This window comes from Rana temporaria, chromosome 9 (genome assembly GCF_905171775.1).
Source record: "Rana temporaria chromosome 9, aRanTem1.1, whole genome shotgun sequence".
Lineage (NCBI taxonomy): Eukaryota > Metazoa > Chordata > Amphibia > Anura > Ranidae > Rana > Rana temporaria.
Genome location: NC_053497.1, coordinates 30,252,277 through 30,277,450, shown reverse-complemented (window position 1 = coordinate 30,277,450; position 25,174 = coordinate 30,252,277). Strand labels below are relative to the sequence as shown.

At 44.7% G+C, this 25,174-nt stretch overlaps 1 protein-coding gene across 1 annotated transcript in view; it reads right to left on the bottom strand.

Moving 5' to 3' along the window:
• Window positions 1-4,717: 4,717 nt before the first annotated feature.
• The window catches only part of CENPA (centromere protein A), a 28,371-nt gene continuing 7,914 nt past the window's right edge, over window positions 4,718-25,174 (bottom strand). The window contains exons 3-6 of the mRNA XM_040323050.1: window positions 22,401-22,518; window positions 7,394-7,554; window positions 6,670-6,747; window positions 4,718-5,269 (exon numbers count right to left, since the gene is read on the bottom strand). Coding sequence (XP_040178984.1) covers window positions 5,135-5,269; window positions 6,670-6,747; window positions 7,394-7,554; window positions 22,401-22,482 — 456 coding nt within the window. The 5' untranslated portion in view covers window positions 22,483-22,518 and the 3' untranslated portion in view covers window positions 4,718-5,134. The remainder of the gene's footprint in view (window positions 5,270-6,669; window positions 6,748-7,393; window positions 7,555-22,400; window positions 22,519-25,174) is intronic.

The window sequence follows — 25,174 nt, the reverse complement described above, 5'->3', positions numbered from 1 at the left end:
TACGGCGATCAGTGATATAAAAATGCACTAATTACTGTATAAATGTGACTGGCAGTGAAGGGGTTAACACTAGGGGGTGAGGAAGGGGTTAACTGTGTAGCCTGGGTGTGTTATAACTGTGTGGGGGGAGGGGGGTGACTGGGGGAGGGGACCGATGCTGTGTCTCTATGTACAAGAGACACAGATCGGTCTCCTCTCCTCTGACAGCACGTGGAGCTCTGTGTTTACACACAGAGCTCCACGTTCCTGCTGTCACCTACCGTGTCACCGACGATCGCGTGTACCCGGCGGACATCGCGGCCGCCAGGTACACGCATCGGGTCTTCGGCGATGCGTCGGGACAGTTTTTACCCGCCGCGCGCCACCCAGTGGCGCGCGCGGGTAATGCACATAAAGGCCGTTTTTAAACGGCCACTTGGCACTTGAGAGCCAGGCTGCGGACGTATTTCGTCTATAGCGCGGATCTCAAGTGGTTAATCTCACCAATGTTTGCGAGTAAGCTTGCTGCTGTTATATAATAAATGTAACACTACTAACTACAAGAGTGGCGCCATTGTGTTTCCTCTCCATGGGGAAAAAGCGAGTCCTTTTTCCTTCCTCCATATGATTTTTTTTACCTCCCCTTTGGTCTATTCACAAGGACCCCAAATCAAAGAAACCAAGCTTGCAACCCTCCTAGGAAAACACCCCCCCCCCCCCCCCCCCCCACACACACACACACACACACACACACACACACACAATCTACAACAGCTTAGGCAGACTATTGCCGAACCATTCATTTTAACAAAAAAAAAAACCCTTTCATCAAGACTAGATGTGCATCTAAATTATTTTATGCATTTTACCTGCAGAAGCCTCCCTTGTATAGACATCCAAAAGCTTCTGGGCACCACCATCATGATGGAATTTCAGCAGATTCAGAGCAATCATTCAAGTGCAATTGTATAGTAGGGACAAGCCAAACTGCCCTGGCTTCGGTTCCAGCAAGTTTTGGCACATTTCAACAAGGGTTGTCCCGATACCACTTTTTTGAGACCGAGTACAGTTTTTTTCAAGTACTTGCCGATACCGAATACCGATACTTTTTTTTAATGTCATGTGACAGTTAATGCTGCTTTTTCACATTGCATTTTAAACTTCAATTAAGCACTATAGGTGTAATACAGAATAACTGTCAGCGGGTGGCACTGTCCTCCTTAAGAGTCAATTCTTATCTTCTTATTAATGAGAGAAAGGCAGCCCCCCAGCTCTTCCCTCCCCCTGGGCCATGCTGAGCTTATCAAAAAAGAATTTTGCTAAAAAAAAAAAAAAAAAATATATAATCGGATTTAAAATAAAATACAAGTCTATACATAAATTGATCAATTTCTTTTAAATGAACAATATTTAGAATAAAACTATACATTCCTAAAGTACAATTAATAATGCTCTATTTTTTGTGTGACTCCATACTGACACAGAACATGCAATGCTAGACACTCACACGCAATTAATTCGGGCAACTGTGATAGTGTGTAGTGTACTACTGTAGTGACAGTATTCATTCAGCTTGAATCACTTAAAAAGTTCAGTTTCACACAATCTTACTTGCCTAGGGCTGCCTGCTACGATGTCCGTTCCGCTCTCCTCCCACTCTCCGCCCACTATTCGCACACTCACAGCCCCTCTCTGCCTACTCTCCGCCCCCTCTCATCATTTAGCACGATCTTCCCCAGCTAGCTCTCCGCCCCTTCTTAGTCCCCGCTCTCTGCACCCGCTCGAGGTGAGGAAAAAAAAACTGTTCGAATGTTCATTGCCACTCTCTCCACCCCTTCTCAGCCGCCGCTCTCCGCCCCCTGTGAGGAAAATAAACAAACAATTCGAATGTTCATTGACGCTCGCTCTCTCTCCACCCCTCCTCAGCCGCCGCTCTCCGCCCACCAGCTCACCGCCCCCTCGAGGTGAGAAAAGAAAAAAAAAAGTATCGGCAGAGGTATCGGGAGCATTTGCGCGGGTACAAGTACTCGCGCAAATGCTCAGTATCGGTCCCGATACCGATACTAGTATCGGGACAACCCTAATTTCAACAAAGGTAAAACCACAGGGAGCCAAATATGTCAGATAACAAATGGCCATTTTCTGAGCCACTAGGCAAGGGGTGTAACAAAAGTAATAAATAATAAAAAAAAAAAAAAAAAACACAAAAAAAAAATATTCGGCCGGGAGCAAGTGATTTTTTTTTATGTGAAACATTAAAAATGCCCAGTTCCTTTACATAACATGCCTAAGTACTCATTAGTGAGGAAATAAATATAAAAAAATAAAAAAAAAATAAAGGAATTGTAACCTGGGAATAAAGACACCCCAACATTGAACAAATCATTTACAAATGAAACTTAGCAATGCAAGATGCCTATGACCCCATAATTGTTTAAATGCTTGTAAATCTTTGATTCCACTATACTGGGAAAAAAAAATATAGGATTTTTGTACTCACCGTAAAATCGAGAGCCTGATCCACGCCACGCTGTAAGAACAGCAGAACCAGGGACATCCCCGTATGCACGGGGGTGCCAATTCATCTCCTCACACACAGAGATGTGAGCCTTCCACGTACGATGGTAAATCTTCCGGGAAGTATGCATGGTAGAAATTATTTTGTAGACACTATAACTTTTGTACAAACCAATCAATAAATGCTTATTCTTCATATTTTTGGTAAAAAATAAATAAAAAAATTGCAATATGTAAACTGAGGATTTTTTTTTTTTTTTTAAATGTATTTTTTATGGATATTTATATTATTTTTGTTTATAGAGCAAAAAAAACGCAGGAGGTGATAAAATAGCACCCAAAGAAAGCCCTATTTGTGAAGAAAAAAAAAAAAAAAAAAAAAAAAAAAAAAAAAAAAAAATCGCAAAAAGGGGCCTGGTCCTTTAGCAACAAAATGGTCCGGGGCTTAAGTGGTTAAGAAATATCAGACCCTGATGGTAAATCGGAGTATGACTTCTTAACCACTTGCTTACTGGGCACATATACCCCCCTCCTGCCCAGGTGAAATTTCAGCTTCCGGCACTGCGTCGCTTTAACTAACAATTGCGCGGTCGTGCGACGTGGCCCCAAACAAAATGGACGTCCTTTTTTCCCCACAAGTAGAGCTTTCTTTTGGTGGTATTTGATCGCCTGTGCGGTTTTTATTTTTTGCGCTATAAACAAAAAAAGAGCGACAATTTTGAAAAAAAAACCGCAATAAGCGACTGGTTTGCGCAAAAGTTATAGCGCCTACAAAATAGGGGACAGAATTATTATTTATTTATTTTTTACTAGAAATGGCGGCGATCTGCGATTTTTTTTTTATTGGGACTGCGACGTTATGGCGGACACATCTGACACATTTTTGGCGCCATTCACATTTATACTGCGATCAGTGCTATAAATATGCACTAATTACAGTATAAATGTGACTGGCATTGAAGGGGTTAACACTAGGGGGTGAGGAAGGGGTTAAATGTATTTCCTGCATTGTGTTCTAACTGTAGGTGGCGGGGGGGGGGTGACTGATCTATGTACAAGGGACACAGATCGGTCTCCTCTCCAGAGACAGGACGCTGTCTCTGTGTGAGCTGGCAATGAGAGATGATCTCATATGTTTACATATGAGATCATCTCTCATTGGCCACACAGATCGCATCGCAAACAGCCACTCGTTCGCGGCGATCTGTAATTGGCTGTGTCCAAGGGACACGGCCAACACAGAGTTTCCCCGCTGCGCGCTCTGGAGCGCGCGCGGGGAACGCGCAAAGGGGCGGACGTCAATTGACGTCCAGTTGGATTTTCAGGTCCGCGCTGTAGCCGTCATTCGGCTATAGCGCGGGTCTGAAGTGGTTAATAAATATCAATTAACCTTATAGTTTTCAGTACCTCCCCCATAGTTCTATATACTTAGATTTGTCGTAAGTAACCCCCCCTTTTTTTTCTTCCTTTGGTATCCCCCCCCCCCCCCCATTTTTCCTTTTGTGTGGTTCCCGCCCCTCTCTCCATTTAGATATTGGAGTACAGGAACGGATAAGATAAATTGCATTGTATATGTTTCAAGATAATTTTTGGAATTTTCTGAAATGCTGAAAATACAAAAAAAAAAAAAAAAAAAAAAAAATATGTTTTCCCCAGAGTCTTTCAATCGCAATGTCTGCAGCCTGCCAAATCTGATAAAAAATACAACAAACACACAACCCACCGTTGACCCAGCCGATCCCACAAGGTACCAATAGCCAAATGTCAGCTTCCAGAATCATCAGTTATAGAAAAGGAAGGGGTGACAATGTTACCACTATCCCCACCCTTCTGCTTAAAGTGGTGGGGATTCCTGGAGATGTCAGTGGTCCCTAAGGGCGTAGCTTCCTTAGGAATCAGCAACAGTGGGAAGCCGTCATAAATAGAAGCAGTAGAAATACCGCTTCTATATAACATTTTTGGTTCCCACCAAACAAGAAATCAAAGCGGGCAAACGTTCAGGCGTTTGTCTGAACACCCAAAGTTTAGTCCGATCAGGCGATCCATGTCACCTCTCCACACTGCTAATTTTAATTCTTGAAAAAAGTGACCCACTGTGCCAGTATGTGGCACAGTGGGTCACTTTTTTCAAGAATTAAAATTGCACGTGGTGGATTTTTTAAGGGACTCTCACTTTGCCCTGAAGGAAAGAATCTCTTTAGACACCATGAGAAGTCAAAGATTAAAGAGCAAAACATATTTTATGTAGAAACATAGAAAAATTTAATACAATATTAATAACAGCCAGAGGCAGAAATTAAAATGACCTCCTGAGTGCAGTGGAATTATCACATTGTTGTGAATGAAGCACCCCCCCTTCCCCCCCCCCCCAGCACTGAATTCGGGATGAAGTCCACAGCTCACAAGTACTGTGGGCCAAGAGAAAGCCAAAGTGTCCAGCATTTAAAACCCTCAATACAATAAAAGGTAGTCACAGACTGTATATATACACACACTTAGATACAGAAGTGTAACAATTGGTATGCACCAATGGTTAAAATTAAGGAATTTCATGTTGTATTGCTTCAGAGATCTGGACCCTGGCTTGGTAAAGTTCATTGAATTAAAAATGGAAGGCCTTTAGGCAAGAAAAATTTCATTATCCCAGTCCTTCCTGTGTTCCTCGAATCCGCCGAGCGAGCTGCATGTCCTGGACAAAGAGGGTGACCCTTTTGGCGTGCAGACAGCAGAGGTAAGAGTCTTCAAAGAGTCGCACCAGGAAAGCTTCAGCTGCCTGCTCAAAATAAAAAAAACAAGTTGGTCAGATGTTCATCACAGGATTTTAGCCCCATTCTCTGCATCATTGAATGAATGAATGAAGAATTTATATAGCGCGGCACATGCAAACTAAATCGCCTCTGGGCGGTGATGCCCCACCCCAAAAGGGGGCCGGGGACCATGACACTTGCAGTCACAGGATGTGCTCAATCTTCCAGGTTCAAGGACACAGGATGCCATTCAACAATGAAGACTGAGGGCATCTAGTGGCAGAAAAATGATTGCAAGGGACAGCAGAGGCAAAGAGGTTGTATTGTATCCAGACTTTTTTCTGTGAAAGAAAAAATATAAATATCTGTACATATTTTCAGGACAAAGTGCACCCGCAATCAGTGGGTTGCAAGTTCAATGCCAGGCTCCCGCAGACTCTCTCCCTGTCCATACCAAGGTACAGACTTTCAGTTGGAGAGCTTATGTCAATGGACTACAATTCCCTCTGCTATGGTGGCAGAATGGACTTGTAGTTCCTTCATTATGTGAATGAAAAATGTGGTTGTGGTCGTGCAGCCAAGCAGAATTCAAAAAGTAGGCAGCTGCAGGAGAAAAAAAAACATGCCATCACTGGGGATGGATAGGGTCTCATTTGCACCATAAATATGGATGTAACATGGTGCAAAAGGTTGAGTTAGCCTTTAAAGTGTCACTAAACTCACATCATGCAAAACCATCAATAAATGGCGCATTACATGCTGTTCATACTCAATCTGAAATTCGTTCTATGCATTCCGCAAAAAAAAAAAAAAAAAAAAAAAATGGTAGATACTGCTGCTTTCCATCTCCACCTTCTGTTCATGTCCCCAATTTAGTTAGGGATTTTGCAGCTGTGGTGGCAACTCTGCACATGCTCAGTTTTGAGTGAGTTTCTATGCTGAGCATTCCCCCCCCCCCCCCCCCTTCAATCACATCTGAGCAGCCCATGTGACTATAGTCACACATGTGGGTGTATACACTGGTAAATGACAGCCCACTCCTTCCTTCCTTCTCCATGCCCACTAACCAGCTAAAACACAATATGGGCGGGTTATTACATATAGACTGATGGAGGCTTCACCTGCCTATTATTCTAAGACACAGGCTGGAGGGGCGTGACACGGTATTGCCAAAAATATTAAAGATTTGATTTAAAATATATTTGTATGAGAATTTATTGATATTAAAGCTGCGCTCCAGCACCCATGCCAAATAATTAAAAGTTAGTAGCTACAAATACTAGTCCTTTGGTCCCCAAGTGTGAATTGTCCGTTGCAATCATGCTATAATAAATTCGCTGATCGCTGCAATCACTAGTATAATATATATATATATATTAGGGGGGCTGCTGCACACAGAAAGCTTATAATTGCATAAAATACTGACCTCTTGTAATGCCAGGATTGCTAAACTTTGCCACATGAACGGCATGCCACGAGTATACTCCATGCAGACTTCTCTAACCTGCACAAGCATAAAAAAAAGAAAACAAAAAAAAATAAGTTACCCCCAGATACATAACAGCAAAGTAAGAGAACAAAACTTTCCCTCTGCCCACTCCAATTTCCTGGCAGATCTCTAGAGACCATTCCAGGAGGAACCCTCGGCTCCTCCTAAAACTTGCTCCCCTCCCCCACCTCACACGATCACATTCAGGACTTCTCAGAAGCCTGTCTCGATCTTTGAAATTCCCTTCATTTACTGTAAAATCTTGACACCTTTATTTTTGTCCGCTGATCCCCACTATGCAGGCGGGTGACAGGTCTGTCTGCTCCGCTTCTGCAGACACAGCCCGCTCTCCTCTCAGGGTTTTTGGATGTAATCGGACCGCCTGTCCATTTAACCCAACTGCCATTTGATCCAATCTGTGGACGGAAGGGGTTCTTCATCCTTTTGTCTTTATCGGATTGGATGTAGGCGGGGATACAAGTCTGTTTACACTTGCTGCTCCATAGGAGGAGAAGAGGGTTCCAAATCGGGTCCGCCAGTAAAACAGGTGGACCCAATCAATCCACTCGTGTGAAAGGGGCCCAAGAATGTTTTGTATGTGTATTACCCACCTAATTTCTAGCTCTCTGTCCACAGCAAATAAACCAACAACAGCACTCACCAGTCTGGCAAAGGGGGCTTTTCTTATTAACAGGTCCGTTGACTTTTGATATTTTCTTATCTCCATGAGTGCTCGTGTCCCAGGCCGATAACGACGCGTACTTTTCTGTCTGAGGAATGTTCCTTCTCTTTGGGAGGGACCCGCTTTGCTTGGACCCGGTTCTGCATTGTAAAAATTACCAAAATTACAAAGATCCTTTTTTTTAACCATATATTGTCAAACGTATTGGGACACCTGCCTTTACAAGCACATGAACTTTAATAACATCCTAGCCTTAGTCCGTAGGGTTCAATATTGAGTTGGCCCACCCTTTGCAGCTATAACAGCTTCAACTCTTCTGGGAAGGCCGTCCACAAGGTTTAGGAGGGTGTCTATGGGAATGGGAGTTCAGGCACGGATGTTGGACTTAAAGCGGTAGTTCACCCCCCCCCCCCCCCCCGACACATTTTACCATCGAGACAGGCATTGTAGCGCGAGCTACAGTATGCCTGTCCCGATTTTTTTAACCCCGTACTCACCTTGTAGTCGTCCATCGTAGATTCCGGCTCCCGCGGGGAATGGGCGTGCCTATGGAGAGGGAGGATGATTGACGGCCGGCCCTGGCACGTCACTCTCCCCGAAGACAGCCGGAGTAGGTCTCGGCTCTTCACGGCGCCTGCGCACAGGCTATGCGCACGCGTCGTGAAGACCGAGCCTATTTCGGCTATTTCCGGAGAAGCGTGACGCGCCAGAGCCGGCCGTCAATCATCCTCCGTCTCGATAGGCACGCCCATTCCCCGGAATCTTCGATGGACGACTACAAGGTGAGTACGGCGGTAAAAAATTTGTGACAGGCATACTGTAGCTCGCGCTACAATGCCTGATTTTAAGGTAAAATAAAAAAAAAGTTTTTTTTTCCCGTCGATAGGGTGAACCCCGGCTTTAAGACATGGATGAGCAAGTTTGGGGTGGAGGAACTTGACTGGCCTGCATGGAGTACTCAACCCAATAGAACACCTTTGGGATGAATTAGAGCGGAAACAGAGAGCCAGACCTTCGCGTTCAACATTAGTACCTGACCTCACAAATGCTCTTCTGGAGGAATGGTCAAACACTCCCATAGACACACTCCTAAACCTTGTGGACAGTCTTCCCAGAAGAGTTGAAGCTGTTATAGTTGCAAAGGGTGGTCCAATTCAATATTGAACCCTATGGACCAAGATGCCATTAAAGTTCACGTGTGTAAAGGCAGGTGTCCCATTTTAAAAAATATGGTGCATGCTAAAACAAAAACAAAAAAACACTTGAGAATTAGGCACACACCATTGTCCCCCAACATTTAAAAAGGTGCACTCACCATCGACCTTCACAAAGAAGCACCAACAGCTGACCAATGAGATCTGCAAGCAGTCCTGTGCACTACATAGTCCTGACCCCTGAACTTTGACTGCTGCACTATATGCAGGGTGTCCTAAACTAAAACAATTTTGGGGGCATTTATATTGTTCTGGTACTTTAGGGCCTCAAGAAAAAAAAAATATATATATATATATATATGTGATAAGCAGTCCACAGCATTTTTGTTTCAAACTTGATATTTTTCTCTTCTATAGAAAAAAATAAATAAAAATGCAAGTCATTTGGGTACAGTGTTGCATGATAGAGTCATTTTCAGTCAAACTATCACAGCACTGAATACCCAAAAAATTATCTGGTAAAAAAAAAAGGGGGGGGGGGGGGGATATAGTGGCTGGTACTCAGTTGGTATATTAAGTTGTGTATAAACAAAAAGAGAAAATGCGCCAAACTAAGTGCAGTAAGTGGGTATTTAATTCAAGTAATTTTTACACAATAAGAATGGCTACTCACAAAACCAGTGATAACACAGGCATGTTAAGGAAGAAGCGGCTGGTCCGGTGTCACAACATGCCATCAACAGTTACAACAGGCTGGTCTCATATCCTGGTCCCCTGGGCGATGGAAATGAAGGTCCAAGATGTTCAGGAGCCTTTGGGGAACCCCAGAGAGTACAGGAGCCGTGGATGCTGTTTCAAAAGCGGCGTGCGTTCCAGCGTGGAACGCAACGTATCGCCGTACGACCGGAAGTGACGTAGGGACTTCGGGCAGCCAATGGCATGACGCGTTTCTCAGCCTCCGCTGGTTCATCAGATCCATTAATGATGAACCAGCGGAGGCTGAGAAACGCGTCATCCCATTGGCTGCCCGAAGTCCCTACGTCACTTCCGGTCGTACGGCGATACGTTGCGTTCCACGCTGGAACGCACGCCGCTTTTGAAACAGCATCCACGGCTCCTGTACTCTCTGGGGTTCCCCAAAGGCTCCTGAACATCTTGGACCTTCATTTCCATCGCCCAGGGGACCAGGATATGAGACCAGCCTGTTGTAACTGTTGATGGCATGTTGTGACACCGGACCAGCCGCTTCTTCCTTAACATGCCTGTGTTATCACTGGTTTTGTGAGTAGCCATTCTTATTGTGTAAAAATTACTTGAATTAAATACCCACTTACTGCACTTAGTTTGGCGCATTTTCTCTTTTTGTTTATACATATCTTTCAGAGTCTGCTTCTGCTTCAGGATTTTGCTGCCGCTAAATTGCTATTGGACTTATATTGGACTATTGATTTATTCATTTTTAAGTTATTGACATGGACCTTATGATACGTGTACTTTTCAATTATTGACTGTGCTCTCCTGGTTATGCGCCATCTACCTATAGGTATATAAAGTTGTGCATTGCATAAAACTAGGGCTGCAACTAACAATTATTTTCATAATCGATTAGTTGGCGGATTATTATTTTGCTAAATTGATTAATTACCTTAAAAAAAAAAATAAAAAAAAAAAAAAAGAAGTGTGGTGTATAATCTATTCTTAAATATCACTATGAAGTGGTAAATATAAAAAAAAACAAAAAAACAATATGGTTGGGAGCAAGATCTCTAAATCAACTCTAAGAACAGACAGACAAGATATACTGTATATACGGTACTATTAGAGGGTGAATCTGGTAAATATCATCCGATATCACTATTAGAAATAGAAAATTTCTCGGTGAAAGATTTTTTATTTAAGGATTCCCAGCCTAGTGGTGAGAAGCGAGGTCTTATTGACCCCATATTTCACTGTAAAGAGGTCCTGTCATGTCAAGGATCTGACGTCCAGCCTGTCACCCAGTTGGCAGTTGATAGTAGATGTCAGGAACAAAAAGGTAGGAAAAAAAAAAAAAAAGCTGAAAAATCTCCAAGACAATGGGCCCACATGGAGCCAGGTCCTTCTATGCTAGGCAGAAAAAAAAAAAAACTGAGCTGCTACATGCAAGGAGAGGGGTTGTACCTAGAGGGACCGCCCCCTGGGCGGTACTGTACAGTTTTGATGTGTGTTTAACACGTTAACATCTTTTTCTGCCTAGTCCTCTCCTAAAAGAAGGCCAATACCCCCTTACGGTCAAGATTGCTGCCGTGTCCCTCCATGAACGGAAGAGAAATTATGATTTTTACATGTAGGAGCGAAGTGGCAGAATTGGCCTGGGCACCAAGTGGTTAATATTCTTCTTGTCTGAAAATTGATCCGTGTGGCCAGCATAAGGCTCGGTACACACCTATGCAGTTTGCTTTTGATCTGTTTCTGCATTTTTTTTTTTTTTGGCCAATTTGTTGTTTGGCAGATAAAAAAAAGGCAAATTGCTGCAAAAAAGCATTACACGCTTTCCTGCAGCTTCTCCAATGAAGTATATTGATTGAACCAAAAAAAAAAAAAAAAAAAATCACCATTTTGCATTGAAAAAAAATTTCTTGACCCTTTCCAAATACGCAGCAGCTGAAGAAAGCATAGATGTGAACGTGTCCCAGAGGAAACCATGTTCAATGAACTGTAGTGCGTTTCTGCATGAACCAGGCCTAAGACGTTTAGTAACATAACAGGGTTAACAAAAACTAAAATTAGCCCTTCATAGTACAAAAAGAGCAAATAATCGCTACTGTAAGAGGGGTTATTTTTATTTATTTTTTACTGTGAAAGTAATATTTCCAGTAGCTATTTGCTCTTTCTGTACTATAAAAGGGCCAATTTTAGTTTTAACATTATGTTACTTACCGATTGATTATGAAAATGGTAATCAATTTCATAATCGATTAGTAGTTTCGGCCCTACATAAAAACAATTATTGACCTCTAATAATGCTACGATTGCTAAACTTTGCCACATGAATGGCATTCTACAAGTATACTCCATACAGACCCCTCTCACCTGCACTTGCTTGTATTCCAGGCTGAGAAAGATATTTCTGCCTGAGAAATGTACTTTCCTCTGTTAGGGAGACACTGCTTGGCCCCAGTCCTGCATTGCAAAACTATCAAATTACTAAGATTTTTTTTTTTTAACCACTTAAGCCCCGGACCATATTGCTGCCTAAAGACCCAAGGGGTTTTTACAGTTCGGGACTGCGTCGCTTTAACAGACAATTGCGCGGTCGTGCGACGTGGCTCCCAAACAAAATTGGGGTCCTTTTTTCCCCACAAATAGAGCTTTCTTTTGGTGGTATTTGATCACCTCTGCGGTTTTAATTTTTTGCGCTATAAACAAAAATAGAGCGTCAATTTTGAAAAAAATGCAATATTTTTTACTTTTTGCTGTAATAGATATCCCCCAAAAACATATACATTTTTTTTTTCCTCAGTTTAGGCCGATACGTATACTTTCCCTATTTTTGGTAAAAAAAAAAAAACGCAATAATCGTTTATCGGTTGGTTTGCGCAAAATTTATAGCGTTTACAAAATAGGGGATAGTTTTTTTTTATTTTTATTTTTTTTTACTACTAATGGCGGCGATCAGCGATTTTTTTCGTGACTGCGACATTATGGCGGACACTTCGGACAATTTTGACACATTTTTGGGACAATTGTCATTTTCACAGCAAAAAATGCATTTAAATTGCATTCTTTATTGTGAAAATGACAGTTGCAGTATGGGAGTTAAATACAGGGGGCGCTGTAACATTTAGGGATCACTGTGTGTGTGTTTACTAGTGTAGGGGGATGTGGCTGTAGGAATGACATCGATCGGATCTCCCCTATAAAGGGGATCACCCGATCGATGCGCCGCCACAGTGAAGCACGGGGAAGCCGTGTTTACACACGGCTCTCCCCGTTCTTCAGCTCCGGGGAGCGATCGCGACTAAAAACAAATAGCCGCGCCGTCGTCCCGGATCGCTCCCCGAGCGGACCCGACCTCCGCATGTACCGGGGGGGGTCCCGATCGGACCCCCCACCCACGTCTAGCAGAGGACGTACAGGTACGTGGTTGTGCCTGTCCGTGCCATTCTGCTGACGTATATGTACATGAGGAGGTCGGGAAGTGGTTAATAAAAAATAAAAAAAAGTGTATATTAAAATGGTAAAAATAGGATTTTAGTACTCACCGTAAAATCCATTTCTCTGAGTTCATGGACGGACACAGCAGCAATTGACCTTAGGGTATTATCCTCCCTTTTAGGAGATCGATTAGGCAGAAAAACAGCTTGTTAAGTGTTAAACACTCCACACAGTACAGTACCTCCCAGGTGGCGGTTCCCCCGGGTACATCCCCCACACTGCTCTTCAGCCTCAGTTCGTAAACAAGCAGTACAAACAAAAGGAGGGGTGGGTGCTGTGTCCGTCCATGAACTCAAGAGAAATGGATTTTACGGATTGGACGGACACAGCAGCATCTTGACCTTAGGAACGTCCCCAAGCAGTGTCAAAAAAAAATCGAGGGGTGGGAAAACACAGCAAACCAACTGCACCCCAAACGAACCAGAGCTCCTCAACGGAGGAACATCAACCTTAAACAGCCGCCTGCAAAACCTTGCGGCCGAATTACGGAAACGAAGATGCACTCACATTTACCTTGTAAAACTGAGAAGGTGTGGACTGACGACCAAGTCGCTGCCTTACACACCTGTAAAACAGACGCCTAATGGCGGAAAGCCTAAGAGGCACCAATCGCCTTGGTCGAATGTGCCATAACCAGGAAGGGGGGCTCCCGCCCCTTTAGGGCATAGGCCTGAAGCACAACCTGCCTGATCCACCTAGAAATGGTGGCCGACAAGACCAGTCACCGACACGAACAGTGAATCCGACCTCCGAAAACGGAGCCATAGCAGGCAGGTACACCCGTAGGGCTCGAACCACATCCAAGGAATGCAACGCAGCCTCTTTTGGGTTCGTCGGCCGGGGACACGAGGATGGAAGAACAATGTCCTCATTAATGTGAAAGGCCGAAACAACCTTAGGAATGAACAACGGCTGCAGACGCAGCACCACCTTATCCCTGTGGATGACCAAATAGGGAGCCTTGCAAGACAAGGCCGCCAACTCAGACACCCACCAGAAAAATCACCTTCTGGAAAAGAGTCAATAAGGGAATCTCCCTAATGTTCTCAAACGGGCCACCCCTGGAGCAACGGAGCATGTCGTGGACGGCCCAGCGCGTAGCTTAAAGGCCGGCACACACTCATTGGCCGAACTGGGGGGACTACAAGGATCGAGGATCCAGCCTGTCACCCAGTCGGCAGTTGAATGTAAATCTCAGGATCCAAAAAATGCAGGAAAACAAAGAAAAGCAAGAAAATTGCAAAAAAAATCCCAAGAGCACATGGGCCCAGAGGAACCATGTCATTCTCCTTTGCGAGGCAGAAAAAAAAACTGAGGCTGCAGAGCAGAGTGGGGGATGTACCCGGGGGAACGGCCCCCTGGGAGGTACTGTACTGTGTGGAGTGCTTAACACTTAACATGCTGTTTTTCTGCCTAGTCAATCTCCTAGAAAGGAGGATAATACCCTAAGGTCAAGATGCTTCTGTGTCCGTCCATGAACAGAAGAGAAAAATTGTATTCAAAAAAATAAACAAACATGTCATATATACCTGCTCTGTACAACGATCCTCTTTAGGTGCACAAGCAGGGGGAGATGGACAGGGCACACTACATACAATAGGGTTGATTTACTAAAACTGGAGAGTGGAGAATCTGGTGCATCTCTGCATAGCAACCAATCAGCTTCTAACTTCAGCTTGTTTAATTAAGTTACAACGTTGTAAAGGTTTTTTTTTTTTTTATTATTTATTAATAATAATAATAATAATAATAATAATAATAATAATAATAATTCATTTATTTTGTTTTATTTTTTTAAATAGCAAACATGTCATACTTAAAGAGAAAGTAAACTCTCTGAAAAAAAAAAAAAAAAACCCTGCAAGACAAGGCATAATGAGCTAGTATGCATGGGCGAGCGGACTCAGTGGGTGGATCGGAGCAGTGTGGCGGAGCATCAATTAGTTCCACACCTTTGTCATGTAGCCCCTTGTTTCCACAGCACTAAACATTGTGGAAGAACAAGTCTGTGGCCAGTTATGTGCTAGACCCAGATCCTGCCCGCTGAGCATGCTCAACAAAAGCCGCTACAAGACAATTTGCCTTTCACAAAGGAGGCAGAAAATGATTGCACATAGCAACAGCGTCTGCAGTTTGATTGGACAGAATTTGTCCTTAAAGCGGAGGTTCACCCAAATAACATTTATATCAGACCAACTTCTTTATACTTCTAACATGTACAGCCTGCATTTTTTTTTTTAGGCTGTACATACCTTCTAATCTATATTTGCAATCTGGCTTCTGGGTACTTCTATGCTGAGGAGGAATGTCATCTGGAAGGTCACCCAGATGATTGACATCTTTTCAGAATAAGTTCTCCCCGGCGGATTAAGGCCCCGCCCCAGTATTGCGTAGGCGCATCACGAGTCACGGCGTTTCCAAAAGAAGCCGAACATAAAGAAGCTCTATACGGCGCCTGCGCAGTCAGCTCTACACGGCACCTAGTCGCTGCGCAGGCGCCGTGTACAGCCGACTCGCTGTAGTGAGTGGTCTATAAGGGTTTACAACCACTTTAAGTGCTCTGTGCAAGGGTTTTGCACAGAGCGGCCCCGATCCTCCTTTTCTGGGGTCCTCCAGTGGCACTCATGGCCCCTCTTCATTGGGTGCCCCACACAGAGACCCGCATTCCCTGGGGGCAACCGTACTGTCCATTGACAGGCAGCAGGACCTGGGCCCCACCCCCAGGTCACTGGATTTGATTGACAGCAGCAATGGCTCCTGCTGCCATCAATCTATCCAATGAGGACCTGAGACAGCAGCTGAAGCTGCTGGGCCTTTGCTTGCCGCTGGAACGATCGGGCTCAAATAAGAAAAAGGGGGGCTCTGGGGGGCAGCTGCAGCAAAGGAGGTTTTTCACCTTAATGCAAAGAATGTATTAAAGTGAAAAACCATGAGACTTTACAACAAATATATATATATATATATATATATATATATATATATATATATATATATATATATATATATATATATATATATATATATATATATATATATATATATATATATATAAAAAACACCAGTAAGCCAATTGGTTTCTATGCACAGCTGCACCAGATTTCGCACACTCCAGTTTTAGTGAATCAACCCCATTGTGTACTTTGGGGAAGTAACTATGGGGGGGCGGAGCCAACGGCCGACATGTAAGCAGCGCTGGTCCGGAGCTCCGTGCAAGGCAGAGTGATCCTGCACACATCCTGGGCGTCAGAGCCATCCCTTCTCGTCGACACGAGTAGCCGCAGACTCCTGAACCTGTGCTGATCACCCGGCGATGGTCAAATACGGCCGGACGCCGGTGGAGTCCCCCGGGAAATGTATCTCCCAGCTTGCCTGGGGATCCCAAGATGGCGGCGGCCACGAGGCGGAGGAACAAGGCCCCAGCTTGGCACAGCCTGATGGCGATGACTGGCCTCCTCTGTCGGATAGCCAGGTAAGCCAGCTGTCTCCCAGAACTAAGGGACATAAGAAGGGCCCACACCGAGCCGTATTGCAGCCGCAGGCGGAGGGGGATGAGGTTCCTGACACAGGCGGGGGGGAGCCCTCCCTGAAACAGATCATGGAAGCCATCTGCAACTGCCAGGCCACGCTGACCGAACATATAGATGGCATTAAGACAGAAATGTCATTCCTTAAACAGGACATGCAGACTATCAGGGAACGGGCGGGTGAAGCTGAACGGAGGATAAGTGACCTGGAAGATGTGGTCCGTCCCTTAGAAAACAAACTCCATGATGTCCACTCTGAAGTGGGGGCTCATACTGACAAGCTATGGGACATGGAAGACCGCCAAAGGAGGAACAATATACGCCTGGTGGGCTTCCCTGAAAAGGTGGAGGGCAAGCAGCCTGAAGACTTCCTTGAACTGTGGCTTAAAGATTCCTTCCCAGATACTACATTTTCCCGTTTGTTTGCTATAGAGAGGGCCCACCGTATACCATCGAAACCCCCCCCCCCCCGGGATCTCATCCACGCCCGATGATTGCACGTATCCTACATTTCAGAGACCGTGAAAATATCCTCCGTGCAGCTCGCACGCTGGGTGATCTACAATTTAATGGGAACAGAATCTCCATCTATCCTGATTTTTCTGCAGCTACGCAGAAACAGAGAGCTTGCTTCCTGCATGTTAAGAAGAGGTTGAGGGATGCACATATGGCCTACAGTATGATGTATCCAGCAAAGCTTAGAGTGGTCGATGAGGGTAAAGTCTTTTTCTTCACTTCTCCTACAGAGGCTTCCAGATGGCTGGATACTAAGGGGCGCCCTAGCCAGAGAAATGGCCACTGAAAGAAAGGCTGTCGTTGCCCGACCCTCATTATGGGCCTTTACTGGTTACCTCTTAGCCCTGCAGCACTTGAACTTTTGCGGATCTGTTCCGCGCTGCAATTTGCTCTGACGTCAAATTCTTCCTGGGCTATGCCTTGCTCGGTACTGCCGGTCCCGCCGGTAATTTGACTGACTTGGTTCCTGTTTTTTATCCCCCTTTTTCTCTTTTTTTTTTTTTTTTTTCTTTTCTTCCCCCCTTTGTTGGAAGGCTGACTCTGTGCCTTTGGCACTGACATTGTGAACTACGTGCTCCTTAGGGGGTGTAGGTGGAAAGAGGGTGGAGGCCTCATAACCCCCTGGAGTAATTCTGTTTTTTTGTGGTTATGGGATATAGGCACAAGGCATGTTGGGGCTGTGTGCGGGGTGGGGGGTGGGGAACTGTTCACTTTATGTTGGTTGGTGCCGTGTGCTGCTGTCTCTCTCTTTATCGATCCCCACAGGTTACAAGTACTGGTTCTACTTTGATGGACCAGGGAGTTCCTCAACACATATCACTGATGTGTCTACTCACTGAATGGCGGGTAAGATAAATATACTGTCCTGGAATGTACGGGGTCTGAACTCGAAGATAAAGCGCTCCCTTGTATTTGACTTTGTAAAAAGGTATAAACCCCATATTATCATGCTACAGGAGACGCATCTTCAAGGCTCTAAGGTTCTAGCGTTGAAAAAGGCTAATATTATGAGGGTTATACACGCTGAGTACTCCACCTATTCTAGAGGGGTGGCCATTTTAATCACTAAGAGGGCAGCTGCGCATGTGTTGCAGGTAAAAACTGATCCGAAGGGAAGATATGCTATCCTAGTATGTCAGATATTTGGGGTGTGTTTGACATTGGTATGTGTGTATATCCCCCCTCCTTTCTCTTTCCAGGTCCTGGAAGAGGTCCTTAGTGCTGCAGTACAGGTGGCACAGGGTCCGCTGCTCCTGCTGGGTGATTTTAATGTGGTGTCGGATGCGTCACTCGACAGGCATGGGTGTGTGGCTGGCCCTCGCCCTACTCTTTCCTCCTGGTTGGACAGCTATGCCCTCAGGGATGTGTGGCGCTGTCGTAACCCTGGGGTCAGGGCATATTCATGCCACTCGGGGACGCATCGGACACTCTCCAGGATAGACATGGTACTGTCCTCGGTTGATGCTCTCTCCATCGTTTCTGAGATTAGATACCTCCCCAGAGCTCTTTCTGATCACTCCCCCATGGAGGTCACATTGACTTTAGATGTGCCCAGCGGGAGACGGATGTGGCGTATGAAGACGCAATGGTTAGAGGAGGAGTATGTGACGATAAAATGCAAACTAGCCATGGAGCAATATTGGACTGAGAATGCTTTGGGCACCTCGGTGTCCACTCAATGGGATGCTTTTAAAGCCACTTTGAGGGGAGTGTTTGCCAGGGAGACACGGGAATTTGCAAAGGCACTAAACTCAGATGTTCAGCTAGCCGAGCAGGCTGCCGTGGCTGCTGAGCATCGTTACATACAGACCCCATCCCAGACCGCCTACAGCTCATGGCAGGACCTGACAAGAAAATATAGGCTGCTGCTGACTGACCAGACTATGAAACTACAGTTACGACAGGCCAGGTCTATTTTTGAGTTTGGTGACAAAAGCGGCAGACTTTTAGCTTTTCTGGCAAAGCCCCTGTATACACCTACTTCGGTTCTGCAGATTAAGAGCCCTGATGGTGATGTAGTGAGCGACTCCCAAGGTGTTCTTGACACATTCCTGCACTTTTACGACACTCTGTACCAATCCCAGTCCTGCTGTTCGGATCAGGAATTAGCTTCCTATCTGGAGGGTATGACTTTACCATCCCTGACGGAGGGGGACAGGACTACTCTTGACCAGCCCATCACATCTGAGGAAATAGCTGCTGCAATTGCTTCCTTTAAACAGGGAAAATCGCCCGGTTTGGACGGCTTCCCGGCGGAGTGGTACAAGCTGCATAGAGAGAGCTTGACTCCCCGTCTTCAGAAGGTGTTTATCACTGCAGAAAAGGAAGGTATACTACCGGAATCCATGCGAGAGGCTTTGATAGTGGTGATACCAAAGCCCGGTAAGGATCCTCTGGAATGCGAGTCATACAGGCCGATCTCGTTGATCAACACTGATGTCAAGATATTGGCCAAAATTCTGGCAGGTAGGCTGCAATCGGTGATACTTAAGCTAATTCATTCGGATCAAACCGGGTTTATACCGGGGAGATGCACTCAAATGAATTTGAGGAGGCTACATGTCAATCTGCAAATGCCTCATGCTAATTGTGGTAAGAGGGTGGTGGCCTCACTCGACACAAAAAAAGCATTCGACTGTCGAATGGAACTACCTCTTTGCCTTACTTCTGAAGCTGGGCCTTGGGCCTCGTTTCGTGGGCTGGGTTAGGTTGCTCTATAGGGAACCGAAAGCAAGTGTTAGGGTCAATGGACTTATCTCGCAATCGTTCAACATTGGCAGGGGAACGAGACAGGGTTGCCCCCTGTCACCACTTTTATTTGCCTTGGCCATAGAACCCCTGGCGGTTAAGCTTAGAAATCAGGCTGACATCAAAGGACTGTTAGTCGGGGACTTGGAGGAACGCGTATCATTATATGCTGATGACATGCTCCTGTATCTGGGAGACCCGGATGGGTCTCTGACGGCTGCTTTCTCCTTGATACAGGAATTCGGGGATTTCTCCGGATTCCGGATCAATTGGTCCAAATCGACGCTTTTCCCTCTAGATCCACAGCCGACCCTGACCACCCCCCTTCAATACCCGCTTAGGGTGACAACCCGTTTTAAATATCTAGGAATAAATATAGAGCTACCTATGGATAGATTCTCTGAGACAAATTTATGGCCGGTAATTAGAGACTTCAGGGACAGGATACAGAAGTGGAAGGACCTTCCGCTCACGCTGTTAGGGAGGGCCAACCTGTTTAAAATGATATACCTCCCAAAGTTTTTGTACATACTTTCTAATGCCCCCCTGTACATCCCCAGGAAGACCTTTAGATACATTGACTCCCTGCTGTCTTCCTTTTTATGGGGAAATGGAGCGGTTCGGGTGGCGCTGGCTGTGTTACAGCTACCAGTAGGGAGGGGAGGTCTGGCCATCCCCGACCTCCGCCTGTACTACTTGGCGTCGCAGCTAGTTCAGGCACACTGGCGAATGTTTCCTCAGCTGAACAACGCCGCGGTTGCGGTGGAGGCAGCTGCGGTGACCTCCTATGAGACACTGTTAAATTTCTTCTATAGGGGGGAAGCTCCGACGGAGGGTGGAATGGCGATCCTCCGACCAGCCAGGAGGGTGCTTGAGATCTGTATGAAGCATGTCCAGGATAATCCCCTACACCTGTCTCCCAATGCCCCTCTGTGGTTCAACCCCAGATTGGCGGAACTTCGCCTGCTGGAGGATGGGCATAGATGGGCCAAATTTGGCCTAGTATATCTCCATCAAATCTTTGATCGGGGGGAATTTAAGACATTCACACATATAAGGGGAGAGCTGGGGGTGCCTGCAGCTTGGCTGTTTCATTACACCAGACTGAGGCACGCTGTTCGCGCTCAGTTTGGCATGGGACCCGTCGCCCTGGGAAACACTAAGCTGGAGTCCTTGCTGCTGAAACCTGAACACACTAAACTGATCTCTACTTATTATGCGGTACTAATGGGAAAGACACAACCAAGGGAGGAAAAAGCGAAACTTAGATGGACGGCTATAATTCCTGAACTGACTGATTCCCACTGGGAGGAGGTACTACTATCCTATCTCCCTACGGTGATTTCCGCTAGGGACAAACTAATACAACTGAGGTACCTGCACCAAATGTACTATACACCACACAGATTATATAGAATGGGCAGAAGAGAGGACCCCGTTTGTCATAAGTGTCTGGTGGCAGAAGGCACCTTTATTCATATGGTGTGGGAGTGTGACAGGATCCGCCCGTTATGGTCACAGGTTACACAGTTTATTGCAGATACTTTCGATCTCCCAAATATATGTAGTCCACTTTTGTGCCTTTTAGGCATTATAGAAGATGAAGTTATGAGTAATAATATGCGAATATTTTTGAGGTTGCTCTTTTACTATGTCAGAAAACTCATAGTCCTAAACTGGGTGAAGAGGGAAGGTCTCACTCTATCTGCTTGGAAGGGGCTGGTAAACACAAATGTCACGATGTATAAAATGACTTATGAAGCAAGAGGGAGTAAGAAAAAATTCTGTAATGTATGGGGGAGATGGGTGGACTCCAAGGATACCACCCCTGATGAGACGTCAAGGCCGGCTGGCTTTGACTGAACCGTATAACAATCATTGTATACTTGTTGTTGAGAGAACTGTGGGGATTGGAGGGACAGCAGCGCACGGCACATAAATGGGGTTTTATAATTTTTCTATGCTGGGATATTTTGGTTTTTTTTTTTCCTCTCGGCATTTTAGTTTCTTTACTCTGTGTTCTAATCTAGGATGGCTACGCCACACTATGTCACTTCTCCACGATATGGACTAAAGTACTACTTGACGGGTATTAGACAGAAATGTGGAGCTTAGTTGTAGTTACAAGTTTGGAAAATATAAAAATGGCTATATGCACTTGAGGAGAACCCATGTTGGGATCTTCTTCTGTTATTTAGGTACGAAGAGACGTGCACTTGGGATATTCCATATCCTCCGCGTTCCAAGAATGCGTGCTATTATTCTTATACTTTGAATGCCTTGTGAATTTTCTATCCTCCTCACAAAAATGTACCATTGCTTTTGTACCCTGAATGCACTGTCGTTTCCTGAGAATGTGTTTTATGGCTAATAAAAACCTTTTAAAAAAAAAACTATGGACATGCGTAGCCTGCCCAACGTCTGCAACTGGTTAAAGTGGACCTGACTTTACAATGTGAACATTTGCTGTCTAATAGGGAACACAGAGAAAGGTTGTCATCTGTCCCTTTGAAAAAATGTACCTGGATGTGACTGCGCCTAAAGATTTAAGAGTTCACAAAAAAGCAACTCTGGGGGCACTCTTCAGCTTTTCTTACCTTTATTTTCACAAGTATATAAAAAGATAAACTTTGGCAAACAATCGTCTGCTTATAGTTCGTCTTCAGACAGACTGCCTTGAATGGGCAAAGAGACAAGTTCTCTTGTGAGAAAAGTAAAGCCCTTCGCCCATTGTTCACTCACTGATACAGGCCCTTCAGGGCTCCTCCATTTCTCCACTGCTACCTGGAGTGCTAGCCCAGTGTAAGCTCCCACGTAATGTACATACAGTATAAATCCCAGCCTTACTTGGGGATGGTGGAGGTGGCGTCACTCTCTTTGGAGGCCTGGACTTTCGCCGGGATGGCGGGCTGCTACCGGGCGGTCTCATTCTGGCTCCACACAACTCATTTAAAAAAGCAAGACGCTACAAGGATAGAAAATGTAAAATGTCAAAAATTGGGTCTTAAAGTGGAGTTCCACCCATAAATATAACATTACATCAGTAGTTTTAAAAAAATGTCATTAGTCCTTTACGAATTTTTTTTTTTTTTTTTAGATGCCTTCAAAGTGTTGTTGCTAGGCAGAATAGTTAATCTTCCCACTTCCTGCACCTAGGTGCTTAATGCTTCCTAACCTACACCGCACAGACTCCTGGGAATGTAGTGGGTGTAACTTTCCAGGAGTCTGTGCACTCCCCAATCTCAAAGAATCATGTGACTTGGACAGTACAGGTGCTGAAACCTGATCTGACACTGCTTGTGCAGCACTGAGCATGTTCGAGATCTGCAAGGCTCAAATTCAGGAAGTCATACAGTCTTGGCTTCATGATGCCCACACTTAAGATGGCCCCAGTCAATTTCTATTTTATAAAGTGTCTAAATGCTGTAACAACCTAACAAACGGACCTTAGTTTACAGACTAACTTTACTAGAATACATTAAGCTTGTGTATTACAGGGGTATTTATATATAAAAAGTGAAATTGTGGCCGGAACTCCGCTTTAATTTTTTTTTAATAAATAAAAAAATATTATAATATATATATATATATATATATATATATATATATATATATATATATACACACATATATATATATATATATATATATATACATATATATATACATATATATACATATATATACACACACACACACACACACACATACACACATACACACACACATACATACACACATATACACACACATACATACACACATATACACACACATACAAAAGTGAGTACACCCCTCACATTTTTGTAAATATTTTATTCTATCTTTTCATGTGACAACACTGAATAAATTACACTTTGCTACAATGTTGTGTAGTGAGTGTACAGCTTGTATAACAGTGTACATTTGCTGTCCCCTCAAATTAACTCCGAGCCATTAATGCCTAAACCGTTGTCACTAAAAAGTGAGTACAATTGGGCCCAGTTAGCCATTTTCCCTCCCCGGGGGAGTCATGTGACTCGTTAGTGTTACAAGGTCTAAGGTGTGTTAATGTGGTTATCGCTCTCACTCTCTTTAGGGCTCTTTCACACGGAGCGGACCGTTTCTGGGTCCACTCCGTGTGTCCGCCAAAGCTCAGCGGGCATCCCCGCTGAGCTGTCGGCGGATAGGGCGGTCCCCGCACACAGTGCAGGGACCGCCCTGTCTCTGCTCCGCTGTCCCCTATGGGGGATCGGATGCAGACGGACCGTCTATCCGTCTGCATCCGGTCCGTTCCGCCGAACGGAAGAAAAATAGGGTTTCTTCCGTTCAGAAAAGCGGATCCCGGCAGACGCTAGCGGATGCTCCATCCGCTAACGGACGCGTTCCCATAGGGATTCATTACAAGTCCGTTAACGGACTTGTAATTAACGGTCCGCTGGTGTGAATGGACCCTAAATAAAAAATATTTTTTTTTTACCTTTACAACCCCTTTAAGTGGTTAAACAAGAATTTTAATATCACTTTAAGAACAGCCTAATTATGCAAAAGGCATTATGAGCATAGGTGATGGAGCAATTATGTTACCTGTAGGTTATGCTACCATTTTTATTTTTTATTATTTAATACATCTAGCATAACTGCTCCATTACCTATGCTTACATCATCTTTTGTGGAGCAGATACTAGACTGGCAGTGGAGGTGGCAGTGCTGTGGGCAGCCTGGTAGAGGTGAGAACCATGGGGGGGGGGGGGGGGGGGGGGGGGGGGGGGGGGGGGGGGCTAATGCTCAGTCCAATGTTCAGGCCTCCCTTTATACAAGATGACAGGTTGCAGAGAAGTATACAGTAGCTATAAAAAAAAAATCCAGAAGGAAGAAAATCTGACAAATCAGCACCACGCTGCATAAATTATCAGCACACATTGAACTGGTTAGGGCAGCGAGCCACTTATGATAAGCAGCGCTCCATCAATCACATTTTAATAACTGCCCGATGAGAGAGAGCGCAGGGACTCCGCAGCTACACTCCAATAAATGTATCACTCTGGCGGAAATCTCCTTCCATCCCGTCACCCTACAAATCTGAAGATAATGAACACCAGCAGGGAGAAGAGGAGCTGCACTTGTCACAATTGTAATGCCACCAAAGTACAGCACAGTGATTACACATCACAAAACACATCAGGAATGGATCCACATTAAAATACATCTTTGAAGGTGAAATTTAAAGTTGTTGTAAAACTTAAAAGAACATTAAAGCGGAGCTCCACCCAAAAGTGCAACTTCCACTTTAACCACTTGCTTACTGGGCACATATACCCCCTTCCTGCCCAGGCGAAATTTCAGCTTTTGGCGCGGTGACGCTTTAAATGACAATTGCGCGGTCGTGCGACGTGACTCCCAAATAAAATTGACGTCCTTTTCCCCCCACAAATAGAGCTTTGTTTTGGTGGTATTTGATCATCTCTGTGGTTTTTATTTGTTGCACTATAAACAAAAATAGAGCGACAATTTTGAAAAAAAAAAATATTTTACTTTTTGCTATAATAAATTTTCTTTCAGTTTTGGCCGATATACATTCTTCTACATATTTTGGGGGGAAAAAAAAAAAAAAAGTTATAGCAGCTACAAAAAAGGGGACA